This window comes from Perca fluviatilis, chromosome 5 (genome assembly GCF_010015445.1).
Source record: "Perca fluviatilis chromosome 5, GENO_Pfluv_1.0, whole genome shotgun sequence".
Taxonomy (NCBI): domain Eukaryota; kingdom Metazoa; phylum Chordata; class Actinopteri; order Perciformes; family Percidae; genus Perca; species Perca fluviatilis.
Window position 1 is genome coordinate 24,240,107 of NC_053116.1, and position 16,150 is coordinate 24,256,256.

General features: G+C 42.2%; 1 protein-coding gene across 1 annotated transcript in view; it reads left to right on the plus strand.

Annotated features, from left to right (window-relative positions):
- Nucleotides 1-13,681, plus strand: part of casz1 (castor zinc finger 1) — a 49,413-nt gene extending 35,732 nt beyond the window's left edge. The window contains 10 exon segments of the mRNA XM_039799625.1: nt 421-484; nt 1,481-1,644; nt 1,943-2,065; nt 2,170-2,490; nt 2,590-2,788; nt 3,641-3,812; nt 5,366-5,514; nt 6,518-6,731; nt 7,580-7,942; nt 8,704-13,681. Of these exon segments, the coding sequence (XP_039655559.1) occupies nt 421-484; nt 1,481-1,644; nt 1,943-2,065; nt 2,170-2,490; nt 2,590-2,788; nt 3,641-3,812; nt 5,366-5,514; nt 6,518-6,731; nt 7,580-7,942; nt 8,704-9,983 (3,049 nt within the window). The 3' untranslated portion in view covers nt 9,984-13,681.
- Nucleotides 13,682-16,150: the final 2,469 nt, after the last annotated feature.

The following is a 16,150-nucleotide window of genomic DNA, read 5'->3' on the forward strand; positions in this document are numbered from 1 at the left end:
TCCTCAGGGAGACTAATAAAGATACTTTGATGTACACAACTGCATGGTACACAGAGGGTTAATGCTTGTAGTAAATTCACCTAATATATTCACAAAATAAATCAACAAGGAAATAAGGTTTCTCTGATTGATAGATGATATCTACAGTCTTGGCAGCCAGGGTTATGTTCGCAATTATTTATCAAAAATATCTGTGCATACAATTATAAGACTCTCAACATATTTCTCAATTTTTGTGTGAGAAGGATGTTTGTATAAACCCTCAACTCCAATCTTCCCTCCAACTCACAGTAGATCTTATATCCTAAGAAGACAGCATTTTTCTTCTTCATTATACAGGCACACCTTGTGTGATAAATAGTAATATTTACTGTTCTCATGCAAATCTTGACTAAACATTGTTCATTTTCCTTGTTCCAGTAATGAATCAAACGGACACCCTGTACCAGGGAATACATCTCTTTTATCCTCGCTTATGAATAAGGTAAGATCCATCCATCAAACGCCTTTCATCCCAAGACAAATTAGCGGGACACGGAGGGGCCTGTTTGTTTTTTAATGTTTCACCGCTAATAAGATGAGTTTGTATCATTTAAATTTTCCAGCCATTTTTCATACAGTGTAATTTTCACTGCACCTCTCACAAATTAATATAATGAAGCAGTAGCTGGGTGCCATGCCAGATATATAGAGATGTTTGTTTTTTGATGAGCTGTTTTGAACTCGCCGTCCATTTTTTCTCCTCCTTTATACTTTTTCTTCCCCCGCCTCGCTCTACATTTATTTATAGTTTGTAAATCATTTGATTAAAAAGTCACAGGAGAAAAAAACAACAGGAAGGCACTGCCCTCATTTTTTTACCAAGTCTAAATGTTAGCGTATGGAAATTTATGTTTTGGTGAAGATTAAAATGAACATTGTCTTTATCATACATCTTATCTGATTGATACAAATGTGCCAGGTGGTTTCCATCTGATTCATGATGTAATGACAGAGCAGCCTCTTTTTTTTTTACCTTGTCAACTGGTCAAGACCTCCTCCCTCCCTTCCACACACAGACACACACGTCGTCTTTTTTAACCTCTCCCCAGGAGGGCTTAACTTCAGAGTTGCTCTCCTCAAAGCAGTCATTAAACCCAGACAGTGGAGTTTGAAGACCTGTTGTCCAACAGCTCCTCATGTCATGTCAGCTTTTAGGGGTTTGATTCAAGCCACCACATCACATAAAAGGGTTAACAGTTGCTCCCAGAGGACGCTTGGCAAACACGCTTGGCTTGCACTCAAGCAAAAGCCTGGATGTTTGTGAATCTGGCTGTGCTTTTTTGCTTCGCCAAAACATTTGTGTGTGTGTGTGTGTGTGTGTGTGTGTGTGTGTGTGTGTGTGTTAACTCTCACACTCTCACTAACATATGCAAGTGTCCAGCTTACGTATGCCCAGTTAACCCAGCAGCTGGTTGTTTATGTGCTATGTGTTTTGTAGATGTCACAGGTGAACCCTGCCCTGTTCAGCGCCATGAACCTGAAGACAGAGCTGGAGGCAAGCCAGGGCAGCAACAGCTCGGAGGCAGCACAGTATCTGAACAGAGTGCTGAAGAGGCCCCTGCCAGAAAAACCCACTGAGATCTGGAGGACATACCTCCGCAGGTATAAAACATGGAGGAAGGACAAAGAGTCACTGTAGTTTGATTCACTTAGTTACAGTAGACTTATTCATTTTGATAGTGAGAAAACAGATTGTTTCAAAGTACTGAACATAGACGGCCGTTTTCTGTAAATACAATTCCTCACGTATTGCATCACTGGAAACCCCCTGAAACATAAAGAACCTGGTCTTACAGGAATTTGAACCAAGTCGAACCAGTCGACCATTTAGCGTTTTCCGTTTTTTTTGTTTGTTGAGAAGGCAGTACATTTACAATCTCCATTGTCTTGCTATGTAAAGGTTTGACACAGATGACTTCTGTGAGGCTCAGTGCGACTTCCTTCAGAAAGTGCACTTTCACTGCCTGGTAGAGGACTGTGGTGCACTCTTCAGCACTGTGGATGGGGCCATAAAACATGCTAAGTGAGTGTTCCACTGGGTTATAATCACAAAATATACCCATTCCACATTTTTATCTTTTGGTTTCATCGATCAACATAAAAATTAGCTTGCATCTTGTTTTTCAGCTTCCACCTCCGTGCCACCTTGAAAGTGAAGTCTGAGCCTCAGTTTGGTGAGGGCAAGGACTCCAGTGAGGGAGCCTCGCTGCAGCCTGCTGCCCCCGTCTCTATGGCCAACAATCCCTCCATGGATGTGGCCCACCTCACCTCCTCTGGTGGCTACAGCTCTCCTCCTCCCTCCCTGCTGGCCTGGAAGCAGCTGACCGGCAGCATCCCTCAGATGTCGGCCTCGATGCCCAACCTGCCGGCCAACTCCCCCCTGGCCACTACCTCTCTTGAGAATGCTAAACCTCAAGTCAAACCTGGTTTCCTGCAGTTTCAGGAAAAGTAGGAGAAACACTAATTTGCCTCTTATAACATTACAGTAAAGTGTGTTTATTCGACCATGTGTTGATTAAACTGCATTTTCCATTTTTATTCATCCAGTGATCCCTGTTTGGCTACTGACTGTAAGTACTCAAACAAGTTCCACTTCCACTGCTTGTTTGGAAATTGCAAGTATGTGTGCAAGACGTCTGGCAAGGCCGAGTCCCACTGTTTGGACCACATCAACCCCAGCAACAACCTGGTCAATGTGCGTGACCAGTTTTCCTACTACTCTCTCCAGTGTCTCTGTCCCAACCAGGTGAGTGCAGCTTGGTAACTCAGCCAGGAGCTGAATCACCTACTGTCATCTCCCAGAGTTGTCTAAGCATGAAGTATGCTATCTATTAGACCAGTATTTGAGGTTATTTGACTCAAGGCTTTCACAACCGCCGCTCCCTGTCTTCCATCTCTGCTGAAAAAGACAGTCGACTCACCCCAGTAATGCCTGTTTATATGTCAATGATGTCATTTTGACTGCCGCATTCTCCTCTCAGAAAAGGCCAATTTAGCTGATATTACCCAATAAATCATTGTCACTTGCACAGTAAACAAGGCTGTCTGGAATAGGGCAAAAATCAGGGGAATGCTTCGCAAATGAAACCTAAATGGCAGCCCCTGCCTGCTCTCATGAGCCCATATTTGGAAAACCGTTTTAAATTAATTCATTAATGTGTCGAAAATCACCCCTCTCACAAAAAGTACCCCCCTCCCTCCTCCCTCCTCCCTCCTCCTCCCTCCTCCTCCCCCCTCCTCCCCTTATTCTCCATCTCCTGAACTGAGCAGATCTTATTTGGCCCAGTCCTTTGGGAGCTGGGTCTCACAAACAGATGGTGGTGTACAGACATGTTAGAAAGGAGGGGTGTTTGTGGAAAGCCTGGGAAAAAAATCATTGTGCTTAGAAATGTGGGATGTTCCAAATGACCAGAACGGAAAAGCCTGTGAGGTGTTGATTATGTGTAGTGTTCACTTTAACTTTGCACACAAAAGAAAGATCAAATAATATTTATCAATAATAATAATATAATATCAATATTAATAATATTTACTTTTGGCTTTCAAACATTCACCACATTTAACTCATGAAATTCAAAATGATGTGTGTCTTCTGCAGCACTGCGAGTTCAGAATGAGGGGCCACTATCACTGTCTGCGGCCTGGCTGCTACTTTGTCACTAACATCACCACCAAGCTGCCATGGCACGTCAAGAAGCACGAGAAGGCAGATCGCCGTGCCGCCAATGGCTTCAAATATTTCACCAAGAGGGAGGAGTGTGGGAGGCTGGGTAAGAAAAAAAATACTACACTATAGTATAAGTTTTGGGCTGCTCTTTCGCTGCTGTCTCTTTTTGTCTTTGCCGTTTCAGCCTAAACACTTCAGCTTTTATTAATATTCTACCAGGAGAGACATGTGGATTAAAGGTGTTAAATTGAGAAAGATGTAGATTGATTTTCGGTGGCTGTTGCAAGAGGATATTCTCTGTGTTTACAAAGGGAGAGAGACCAGTGTTGGCAAACACAGTGTCGTGCTATGTGAATTGTTTAAGAGGCATTAAACTAGTCTGCCTCATAGGTTTTGTTGCTGTGTTTTGCATATTCACAATGGCACCTCAAGTCCCAAAGGTAGTCTTGCCTGTACTATATGAGCAATAACGTCAAAGGGGGCAATCACATCCAGGTTGTTTTCTTCTTCCTTTTGCCCCTGTCAGAAATGAGCAATTAGGTTTGTGTTTGTTAATTATCTGGCTTGTCTGGTTTGCGCCTCACAGCCACCGCTGCCATCACACCGAAATGAATTAAAAGTGATCTGTTTTTTTCAGGCGGTTACACAAGCTTTTCAGAACGCAGAAACAAAGCAAACAAAAACAGGCCCCAAACAGCTGTTTTTTGTCCCCAGTCTGATCTGCCAACTGTATTGTTTGGGCTGGGGGGGAAACAGAAAGGATTACCATGGCTAACACTCCAGTCATAAAGAATTGATGGGTTGCCAGTATCCATGGCAGCAACATTAAACTGAACACCGCTGATGATGTTACCTGGTTTCTGTCTCACAAAAGGCCCTCCGTGTCACGGGGGTTACTGTTATTTGCTCAACTTTGCGTGGTTAAAACATTGTGTGTGCAAAAGCTATTTGATGACACAGACGTGTTGTGCTCTTAAACCGGGTGCCATGGTTACTGACATGCTAGCACCTGCCCAGCATGTTACTCTTTCAATTATTTCTGCCTGCTTTTATATAATGGTATTTGATTAACAGGCACAAAACGGAACATTCATTTAATTTGAAATCATAAAGCAATTAGAGCTAGACTGGTTAAAACACTAGAAAAGAACAGAAGAATATGAAGCAGACAGCAGCACAATGGAGAACAAAAGGAAAAATGACAATGGAGATACTTTGAAAAATGAATTTAATATGGTAATAATTGTATATTTACTTTGGTTTGCAGGGGTGTGTGCATTATTGGCCCACAGAAAATGAGAATTTATTTATGTAAATTCCTAATTGAATAAAGCATGTCAGTGTAATAAAAGAGCTCCACAGGTTTAGTGCACAGAAGCCTTGACTTGCTCAGTGTGACACCGGAGTGATCTAATATTCCTCCTACATGTACACTCCCAAACACTTTGAAACCGATCCCTCTTTTGTCGGAGCTATATCATGAAATTAAAAAAAAACTAAAAATATTTCACTTCGTGTTTGATCTAATCATAACACCGTCACAATGATAATATTGTGTTTAGCTCAGTAGCTTTTCTCAGACGTCTCACAATGAGCCAAAGATAAATGAATAAGCAAATGAACAGTTTAAAAACAGTTACTGGTTTGTCTTTGCAGGTTGTAAGTATAACCAAGTCAACAGCCACTTCCACTGCATCCGCGACGGTTGCCAGTTCTCCTTCCTACTCAAGCACCAGATGACCTCACATGCTCGCAAACACATGAGGCGGATGCTGGGGAAGAATTTTGACAGAGTCCCGTCCCAGGTACAAACACACAAACTGTGACATATGACGCATCCCAAACTGAAAAGGGTAATTATCTGAAAATATGGGCTGAACTAAAACAGGTGTTGAGCAGTTTATTAAAACATATACCAACAAAGCTGAGTACCTCACACGCCCTTTTACTGATGGATTAAACAGAGAATGTATTGTGCGTGTTTATGCAGTGTAGATGTTTAGATCTAGTGTCTTTTATTAAAGCTCATGGATTTTTTTACCCAAAATACCCAGATGTTTTTAAAGGAAGTTACATTTAATTTGAAATGTTATGTTCCCACAAACACCTACATTTGTTGGGGTTTTTTGCTGCAAGAAGATGATTAAAAAAAAGGTCTTCTTCCAACAAGCCATGCTCTGTAAATCTAGGTATTGAAAGTGAAAAGGAAAATGCAAGTGTTTCACTGAAAAAAGGTAGAACAGATTTTCTCTCAGGTTCATATATTACTGATTTGTTTTATTTATTATTTAAGCAAAAAAAAGAATGAGATTAACCTATTATTTGTAGGTATCAAAAAGTCTATGTGATTTATGTACCTAGTTCGGTTGGTTTTGTCGTTTTTTTTATCGGGCTTTCTGCTCTATGAGTCAGATTCTGGAAAAAGAGTAACAAGTTCACTTGGTGCAAAAAAGAGAGTACCGCTCATATCCTGTCATACCAGTCAGTGACAAATCACTCAGACATTCTTTTGATGAAAATATTCACCGTGCAGTGTACTTCATTTCTTAACATTACCTCTGCGGTACTTCCTTTACCGTATGCAGATTTAAACATGTGGATTTTCTAGTTCTGTCCTGTTCTTTTTTCATTTTGAAGCCTACTTATAATAACAGAAGTTCATCCTTTCAGAAGGCTTTTGATGCCTTCAGAAAACGCTTGGTTGTATGCCAAGAGCCAACACCTGCATTAATGACACGTTATATTATCCAATATTTATCCAGTTTGTTTCAGATGTCCCTTTTAAAATAAAGGTTGTTTGTTTTCCAGGTGATGCCACTTGGACAGAGGGCAGATGCATCCAGCATGATAGGGACCCACCCTGGTATGAACTCCAGCTTCTCCTCCACCATGATGGAGGAGACTGATGATTACATGGACTACATGGGAGGAGGGGGCAGCCCCTTGGGCCTCTCCTCCGAGTCCTCCAACCAGGACCGGAGCTGCACCAGCACACCTGTAGGCAACGATGGTTCTCCAGCAGGTGAGAATATGCAAAAAAATACCAGACGGGTGTCAGCATGTATATATAATATAATAATAATAATATAGCTTAGTTAAAAAGGTGAATACAAGTTTTCAACTCTTACATTCAGCATCAAACATCATGCTTCACTCATTTCCTTCTTGAATCCGGTATTTTGTGATTTAATAGTTTGACTTACAATCAATAACATAATGACACATCAGTCATAATATACAGTATGAGGTTGATGACAATGCTGTATTCTAATGTTCCGAGTTGTGGACAAGGTCTTTTGCAGTTTGCCTGGTCATCCTCATAAAACATCCATTTTGTATATCAGTGGTTTGAGTTATTGCACTGTATGTAGCTTATTACATTTTCCTTTGGCCAGAGATCATCCCTGTGGCTTTATGTCTACTTTAGCACTTTTAGTAGTTTGAATTGTGGGAGAAAGAAAAGGAGAAGCAGCCTCCTTTCCCTCAACTTACTGAATAAAAGGATTCACCTCTGCTTTTTTTCTAAGTCTAAGCCTGCCTACTATTTTCACATTTCTCCATGTGTTGCCAATATTATCCACTACTCTCATCATTGTTGTTTTGGCTGGTGTTTGGGTTACTTGTCTTGAATGGGCCTCATTTTGTATCATTCTCTTATCTTTTATCTTTCCCTTTTTACCTCCTTTTTACCTCTACATCCCTCTGTGTGTGTGTGTGTGTGTGTGTGTGTGTGTGTGTGTGTGTGTGTGTGTGTGTGTGTGTGTGTGTGTGTGTGTGTGTGTGTGTGTGTGTGTGTGTGTGTGTACCTGTATGTGTGTTTCTTCCCCTCTTGTCTGTCCTTCACCCTCTCTGGTCAACCTGTCTCTCCAGGACAAGGCTGGCTCGCCACCACTTCTGCTCCTACTACACCTGCTGACACTAGCGCTACCCAAAATGCACCTCCTTATTCCCCTCCTCCTCCTCCACCGCCACCACCACCACCACCTCCTCCCTCCACTCTTCAGCCTGGCCTTCAGTCCCAGGCCCCATCCCTCTCTCCTGCTCTCCTCCGACCTCCTCTCTCCTCACTCCCATACCTCCTCTCTCCATCCTGTCTGTCATACTCTCTGCTCAGCGCCTCTCTGGGAGCCACTCGGAGTGTTGTCATGCCAACCAACACACCAGCTTTCAGCCCCATCATTGCCACTCCGTCTCCGGTTAAAAATGACGTCCCTATAGTGCAGGATGCTGCAGGTACTTATCCCCGGCGCAAACCAACACTGCAGCTGTCACTCTCAATTGAGTCATGTGCAGTATTTAACTGTGTGATTTAGTCTTTCTCTGCAGTATTGTTGTGGAAAGACGGGGAAAAAGGGGCTTTCCAGCATGCAAAAAAAGAAAACATGTATGTAGAAATGTGCATGCTTACTGCGTGGGTACAGTAAAAATGTGTATAATGACCTCACCTACACCTTTGCGTGTTTTCACTTTTAGTATTACTAGGATTTAAAGATAGGGCAGTAAATTTGGCACCTGTAGTATGAAGCCTGGGCCTTGTTTAGCTTCCATTAACAAGGCTGCATCGGCAGCCTCTTATTTTAATCACGCCTCAAGTTTTATCGAGGCCCACTGCTTCCTGTCTTGCAGAACAGGGATCACATCATTAGCAGTGACCCCAGGGTGTAGCAAAAGGTGGGTGCCCCTCATAAAACAACATGGAGATAAGAGGGTCGGTTAAGACCCACAGCTCTGCCTCTGTTTGGAGGCTGCAGACACCCTGTAAAAGTGTCATGTTCCAAAGTCAATCTATCATTTTCCCCCTCCTTTAATCATTCTGGGAATTAGGAATAAAAAACATTGTGGCTCTCTGTGCTTACTCAGCTGTGAACCACTTCTGGCTGAGTAAGGTCGCACATTAGAGTTTTAACCAGGACGGTCTTGGAATGTAATTTGCTTGTAGTTTTACTCTGTGAACCAAGTGATTATTGCTTAATGTGCCGCCTTCCTTCTTTCAGGCAACACCATTTCCATTCCCACGGCCACTGGTGCAAAGAAGCGCTTCTGGATCATCGAGGACATGTCACCATTCGGCAAGCGCCGCAAGACTGCATCGTCACGGAAGATGCTGGATGAGGGGATGATGCTGGAGGGCTTCAGGCGCTATGACCTCTACGAGAACTGCAAGGACTCAGGCTGCCAGTTTTCTCTGAAGGTCACCCACTATCACTGCACACGTGAGAACTGTGGCTACAAGTTCTGCGGCCGCACCCACATGTACAAGCATGCGCAGCACCACGACCGCGTGGACAACCTGGTCCTGGACGACTTCAAGCGCTTCAAATCGTCACTCAGCTGCAACTTCCCTGACTGCCAGTTTTCGGGCAACAGCACCCACTTCCACTGTCTGCGCTGCGGCTTCCGCTGCACCGACAGCACCAAGGTGACGGCCCACCGCAAACACCACGGCAAGCAAGATGTGATCAGCGCCGCTGGCTTCTGCCAGTTCAGCTCCAGTGTTGATTGCGAGGTTCCCGACTGCAAATATAAGCTCAAGTGCTCGCACTTCCACTGCACCTTCCCTGAGTGTAAGCACACGGTGGTGGGCATGTCCCAGATGGACTCCCACAAGAGAAAGCACGAGAAGCAGGAGCGGGGTGAGCTGCCGTCTGTGTCGCCCAAACAGGAAGGGATGCACCACCTGGGAGGAAGTGTGTCTGCGGTCCCTTCCGGCTCTATGGGTCTTTCTACTTCCTCACCTAGTGGCCTCTACGGGTTGTCCCGCAGCATTGACAGCAGTGCTCCCTCCATGCTCTACCCGACAGACGGCATCGGGTCCGAGTATAACCACCTGTACCCACAGTCCTCCATCAGCCTGGACGGCTCCCTCAACCTGGGCACCGACACCAGCAGCTCCCTGTTCTTCCTGAAGAATGCAGCCGGTCTGGGGCTCAGCGACTCACTGGACCTCAGCAAGAAAATGCACCACAACGCAGCGCGATCTAGCCACAACCCATCAGCCCAGCTGGGTCTGCCAGCAGCTCAGGACGACACCACAGGAACATCTGGAGAGGCTGAAGATGACCTGTCGCCAGAGGAGGAGGTGCAGGCAGAGGAGGAGGAGGAAGAAGAAGAGGAGGAGGAGGAAGAAGAAGAGGAGGAGGCGGACCTTAACAGTGACTCTAATGATGATTCAATGGCAGAGCCTGATGGTGAAAAGGACAATGGCGAGAGTTTTGATGCTTCCGTTAACCACACTGATTCTTCCCGACTGGAAAAGCAAGACGTTGACCCATAAATAATAAAAAAAAAAAAATACCAGTGACTATAGGAACTGAAGAAATACTCTGTGTACTATGAACAAACAAAAATGAAAGTGGCCTCATTTATCATGTTTAGAGACTTCCCATGACAACAAAAAACAACACCAGTGTGGAGAAAAATGACGGCCCGAAATGATTTATTGTGATGTTTACAAGATGACCAACATTATTAATTCAATTATGCATTAAAAAATATGAACGGAGACACAGAATTAGGCCCTGGTTTACACACGGGGCAGCAATGTAAAGCATTTTACTACACATCAGTCTTTTTGTGTGCGTGCATGTTTGACTTTAATTTATTTTCATTTTTTTCACCTTTTTTGTGTGGATAAAAAAAGAAAAATGTTAGAAAAACAAATCTCTCTATATAACTATATATGTAAGTGTGTGTGTGTGTGTGTGTGTGTGTGTGTGTGTGTGTGTGAGTGTGTGTGAACGATGATATACAAAAGGAAATTGCTGGCACAGGCAACATGAACTGCAGGGCCTTGGATACATAGAAAAAGGGACGTGAATCACTAAGGGGAAACAGGATGCATTCAAACATTTGATCTTTTTTTTCTGTATTAATATAATTAATTATTATTATTATTATTATGAAACACTGAGAGGAAAGGGAGTTACATTTTGCTTGTTCCCATCTCTCTCAATGCTTTTCTTTGTTCTCAATAACATGGAATTGACCAGTAAATATTTGGTCAGTCTCCCAGCAAGCTGCTGGTCTCAACAGTTCTCTGACATTATGCTGGAAATGTTCGACCAGCACCAAAACCAAGCTCAGCCCTTGTAATTTTACCCCCCTGCAGAGGAATCAAGTTTGTGTGTGGATAGTGCACTTTTATATTAGCTGACCACGATGATTACTGATGATAACTCATAAGCATATTTAAAAATATTTTTGTTACCATTTGCATCTTTGCATTACAATGTCGTTTTGTTGTGTTGTTAGTCAGAAGCATATCGATCTGTAAGCAGGCGAGGTCGTGATTAACGGCCGGAGATTAAGGCTGTGTGTGTGTGGGGGGGGGGGGTCAGACTGACCAGAGGAAGCGATGAGTCACTTAGATGCAGAGCAAGGGACGACGACAGAGGAAGCGTCAGGGAGTATGTTTTATGTTGAAAATTTGCAGACCGAAAATGTCTCAGCGGCATTTTGTTTCCATTCACTATGGCTGTGGTTGAGCTCCTGTTGTAACGGTTTTTATTTAATATTTATGTGACCTTCCAATGAGAAATTTCTAGGGTGTTATTGCACTTTTTAGGTTCATTTTTACCGTCTGAAAAAAAAATGATATATATATCTTTTAACAGGGAATTTTGCTTTAAAGATGTTGTTTTAGTTCACTTTTGCTTTAATGCACAAATAGATGTTAGTGTGACAAAGAACTGTTCTGTGATTTATTTAAAGACTGGTTTTTATTTTGCTTCTGTGATTCGACAGTTTGAAAAAAAAAAAGGAAATGGGTGTGCCAGAAAAACGGTGCCCTGATGAGAAACACTAATACGGACTGTGATTTGAAATGAGTTCTTAAGAAGTTCATGGCAATGCTCACTTACTGCATACTAAATTATAAATCTGTCAAAGCCACCCTCGGGTTTATATTGAGCAAATATGTGCGACCGAGAAGTGGACACATTGATCATGAATTATCATTGGAAATAAGCAATCATAATATAAGGAATAAGTGTGTGTAGATGATATTCCTTCAGATGTTTTGAGAAGAAGAAAAAAAGGGTTGTACAGTATTTTCCTCTGTAAAAAATAACTATATATGAACAAAATGCTCTTTGATGAACAGCATCCTTTAAAAAGAAAACCGTTAAGAGAAATGAATAATAAAAAGTTAAAAATTCAAATAGCCTCATCATAGTTTGCTTGTGTGCGTGACATTTTTTTATTACCCCAGATTTTTTTGGAAAAGAAATTGTTCATACTGTAGCATTGATTCCGTTATGTTTGCAGTATATATTTTTTTTCTTCCAACGATGTCAGAAGCTCAAACTCAAATACACTTGTTTGAATTCATTCATCAATGTTTCTGTTTTATTTAGCGACTCGTTTTATTCATTGTCATTTTTCGGTGTGATGTTTTTTTTTTCCTCATTAATTGAAATTCTTGGTTTCTATTTACTTTGCTGTGGGCATGCCTCGTTCACAGACTCACCTGCCTCCGGGGACTCTGGTGCAAAGCAGAGGCGCCATGTTTGTTTTGTTTTCTCATCAGATAACAGTAGGGGCTGAGACATTGTGCACTTGAATTCTGTGTGTGTGTGTGTGTGTGTGTGTGTGCGTGCGCGCGTGCGTGTGTGTGTGTAAAATAGTAGGATTTGTAAAAAGTTGAAAATAAAGAAACTATAATTATTAGAACAATACACATGCAGTGATTGGTAGTGCTTCAGCCTGAGGACTTTTTGGTCATGTGTAGAGGGAAAAGGTGCTGCTGGACGACAGCAGGGCAAAAGGTCACAGCTGCGATTTCTCTGTCTCTTTTTCTATCTGTCAGTGACACTACTGAAGTGTGTGTGTGTGTGTGTGTGTGTGTCTGTCTCCCCCTGAGAGACAGACAGGCCATGGCTGTAAGAACACAGACCTGTGGCTCCGTCCCAGCTGCTCTGAGCTTCGATTCATATTTCATGACCTTGTGCGCCTTTTCCCTGCTTTGTTCCGCTTTAAATCCAACTGGGACACTTTTCTGTCACAGAATTTGAAGAAAACAAAAAACAAACATCTGCATTTATGCAGGTAAAGGAATCAACAATATTTGTTGTTGGGGTTGCCCGTTGTTCATGCTTGTCATTCTGGTGCGAGAACAAGATCAGAGCCAAGGACCATTAGGGAGAGTTAGAGGCCTGCTACCGCTAACAAGATGGCTCTCTGTGTCTTGTTCAGTGTTAACAGGGCACTTTTTTATTTATTTTTTTGCTTTGAGCCATGTGCTGGGTTCTCCTCCCACTCCCTCATGTCACCCAGTGGCCAGTGTGCTGGTTCTCTCTGTCCCTTCGTCTACAGCTGTTCCTGTCCTTCCTCCTTGTGATGTTTTTTTTTTTTTAATAATAAAAAAAGAAAAAAATTGGGTAAAGGCATCACCATCTGTCAGCCACCTGGCATCCTGTATATAATCTACCAGAAAAAAAAGAATAAACATGAAAATTATATTACACAAAAACCAGACGGAAACGACCTCCAAATTCTGCATAGGCTGCTGCCGAAACGACAGATCATTTTACTGTTTTAATTAACAGAGTAAAAAGGATGGTATAAAAAAGTGGTGGGGAAATAAACTGAAATGTATTACCACTGCTGGGAAAAACGTAATATGAAAGCCTCCTGCTTACTGCAGCGTAGTGGATTAACAGAGCAACATTTTAGACTTTGTAAAATATATTGCACTTTTGGACTAAAAGCCATCTCCCGTTTGCGTTCAATTTGGCTAGACTCATGAGACATTTTATATGAAAAGTATACAATGAAGCAATTTTTTAAAAGTCTCTACTTGAATTTGTTGCCCTCAGCACTACTATTCATTCTTGTCGTATTGCTTATTTCCACTTGGATACAGTGCTGTTTATCTTCATTGTGCTATATTTATGTTTTTCCTCTGTTTCTGCATGTCTTATGCAAAGATTGAGCTTTTCACTCAGTGAAATAAAAACATACTGAACGACTTTAGGCCTGTTTTCAGTGTCATTGTCTTTTTGAATGTCAAAGAAAGACGCATCTTTCAACAGATGCATACTTTCTGCCTTTCTACAAAACACAACACCAGGTCGTATATTAGGAGTGCCAACAATGTGTGCATGCGTGCCGGCCATCGCTGACATGCAGTGGGTTGATGTGCCAGGAACAGGTTGAGTGAGAGAATGAGCAGTGTGGAGAGGCGACAGTCGGGGCTGGGAACACACACGACAGGTGTGCACTGCATATGTGATCACATGACGCCTATAAGGCAGATTAGGGCCCAAACAGATGAAGCGCTGCTTAATGGCAGCTTTTATTAAGTTCACAAAGCGTGGAGGGAGGGGGTAAACAGAGAAAAAGCAGGTGGCTGGGCCTGTGCACTCTTAGATGAAGACAGATATTGTACAGTGGAGTCTGAAGAGCGTAGCCACTGTGGAAGGATTTATGAAGATTTGCACGCCCTGGACTCACTGCCTGCCTGTTCCCGAGTCCTGCAGTAATACAGCCAGAGAGGGAGAGCTGGAAAAGCTCAGAGAGAAAAATGTGCCAGCCAAGAAGCCAGATAGTGTGATTATATAAGACGAGATGAAACTATACTAATACCTGTGAAGACGGTCCATCACTGCGGCAACAAAAAGTAAAAGGCACAGAAAAAAAGGCAAATACATTTTCATACACAACCAATAATGACATGCTGGAACATTTTAAGTTTAGATGAAAGTATAAAAACACAGATTACTTTTAAGATGATCTGATTGTGAGAAACAAATTTGACATGCATTGTGAAAGAAAATGCTAATTTAAAAAAATCTGTATACTATACTGATATCAGATGTATGAGGTACATTTTAAAATGACAGATACTGGGAAGTACGTAGGAGGGCGGAGCCAGGCTACTGAAGATGTGCATTGCAATAACATAATAATATATACCTAAACAGTGTATACAAAGAACTAAAAATGTGCCAGTGGGTATATACGTTACATTACATTGCTACATGAAGCCAACAGAGAAAGGTGAACATGTGTGTAATCGTGTCATTATCACTATATTGTGGACATATTTGAGCGTACAGGTGTCATATTTGCAGATAAAAATAAAACGGCCTCAGATTGTGAAAGTAAAGGCACACAGGCTCTGATTGGCTGAGTCTGTTTGGACTGGATGTACTTTATAGTGCGACGGCTGCGGACATGCAGCGCTCTGTGTGTTAGGGCCTCCGCACACTACCTGCTCAGCACCAAACAACAGACAGAAAGTTAGCGACTAGCTGGTGAACATCATAGAGCGCTCAGCTGCTAAAGAGCCAGATAAATCACCTCAGGAGTTGGTGGAGACCAAAGCAGAGCTAAAATGTGAGTAAATATTAGACTTAACATTCATCAGGCGAACAGAACACAACTCCAAATCTGTCTACTGGGTGTGTAAATAAGCAACTGTTTGTGTTGCTTGAGATAATATGTTAGTGTTCTGTTTACAGCTTGTTTCCAAGTTTAAGTATATCATTATATCGCAAAATTCGATTAAACTTCCTCAATTGCACAAAAAAAGTTTCTACGCACACTTGAGGTGGTTTTTGCCTTTGTCGAAAAAAGAGTTGATGAACTAAATGGGATATGGGAGCGCCGATAAGTTCTGACTAGGCAAAAATGTAACTCACATGACTGATCAGCTGTTCACGCTGTCAAGCTGTAGTTGTTGAATGCTTTTAATACTTTAAAGACAGTTCACGGCAACTTTAAAGGTGCAGTAGGTAAGACTTAAAAAACTAACTTTCTGTCATATTTGCTGAAACTGACTCTGTTCCAGTAGAACTACATGAAGCAGGTAATACAAAAAAAAATCCGGCTCCTCTGGCACCACCTACAGCCTGTAGTGCGATTTGCAAAAATCCACAGCTCCCTGTTCAGATGCACCAATCAGGGCCAGGGGGGGATGTCTAACTGCGTGTCAATCACTGCTCATGCACACACATTCATTCTCCCTTGTGGGGGAAGGGGCTTAGGAGACAGTTTTGGACTTTAGCAGAAAAGGGGGGGAATGAGAAGTTGTCAATGTTCGAATTTTTTGGCTAAGTCCTGGATCTTCACAATCTTACCTACGGCACCTTTAGCGCTGTAATTACGACTGGCAACTTGGCTTTTCTGAAGCCTCTGATATTTTGCAGTTAAACAAATAAAGACGCCGCTAAAGTCCATTGTTCGAGGAGTTTAAACCCAAATTTACTAGATAAGGTGCTTTATCATCAATTCACAGTATATTACATCCACACAATAAACTCTGCAATCATACAACTGTCTTGACTGTAAACGTACAAAAACCTAACACATGGGAATACTCTCCATCTTTATCAATCATCCCGTAGGAACGCAGCAGAAGTAATAAGTAATTGCAAAACAGAAATGCTAAAGATGCGTTTGAGGTAACTGTGTATTGGTCACCGCTCTTTAAAAAACTAA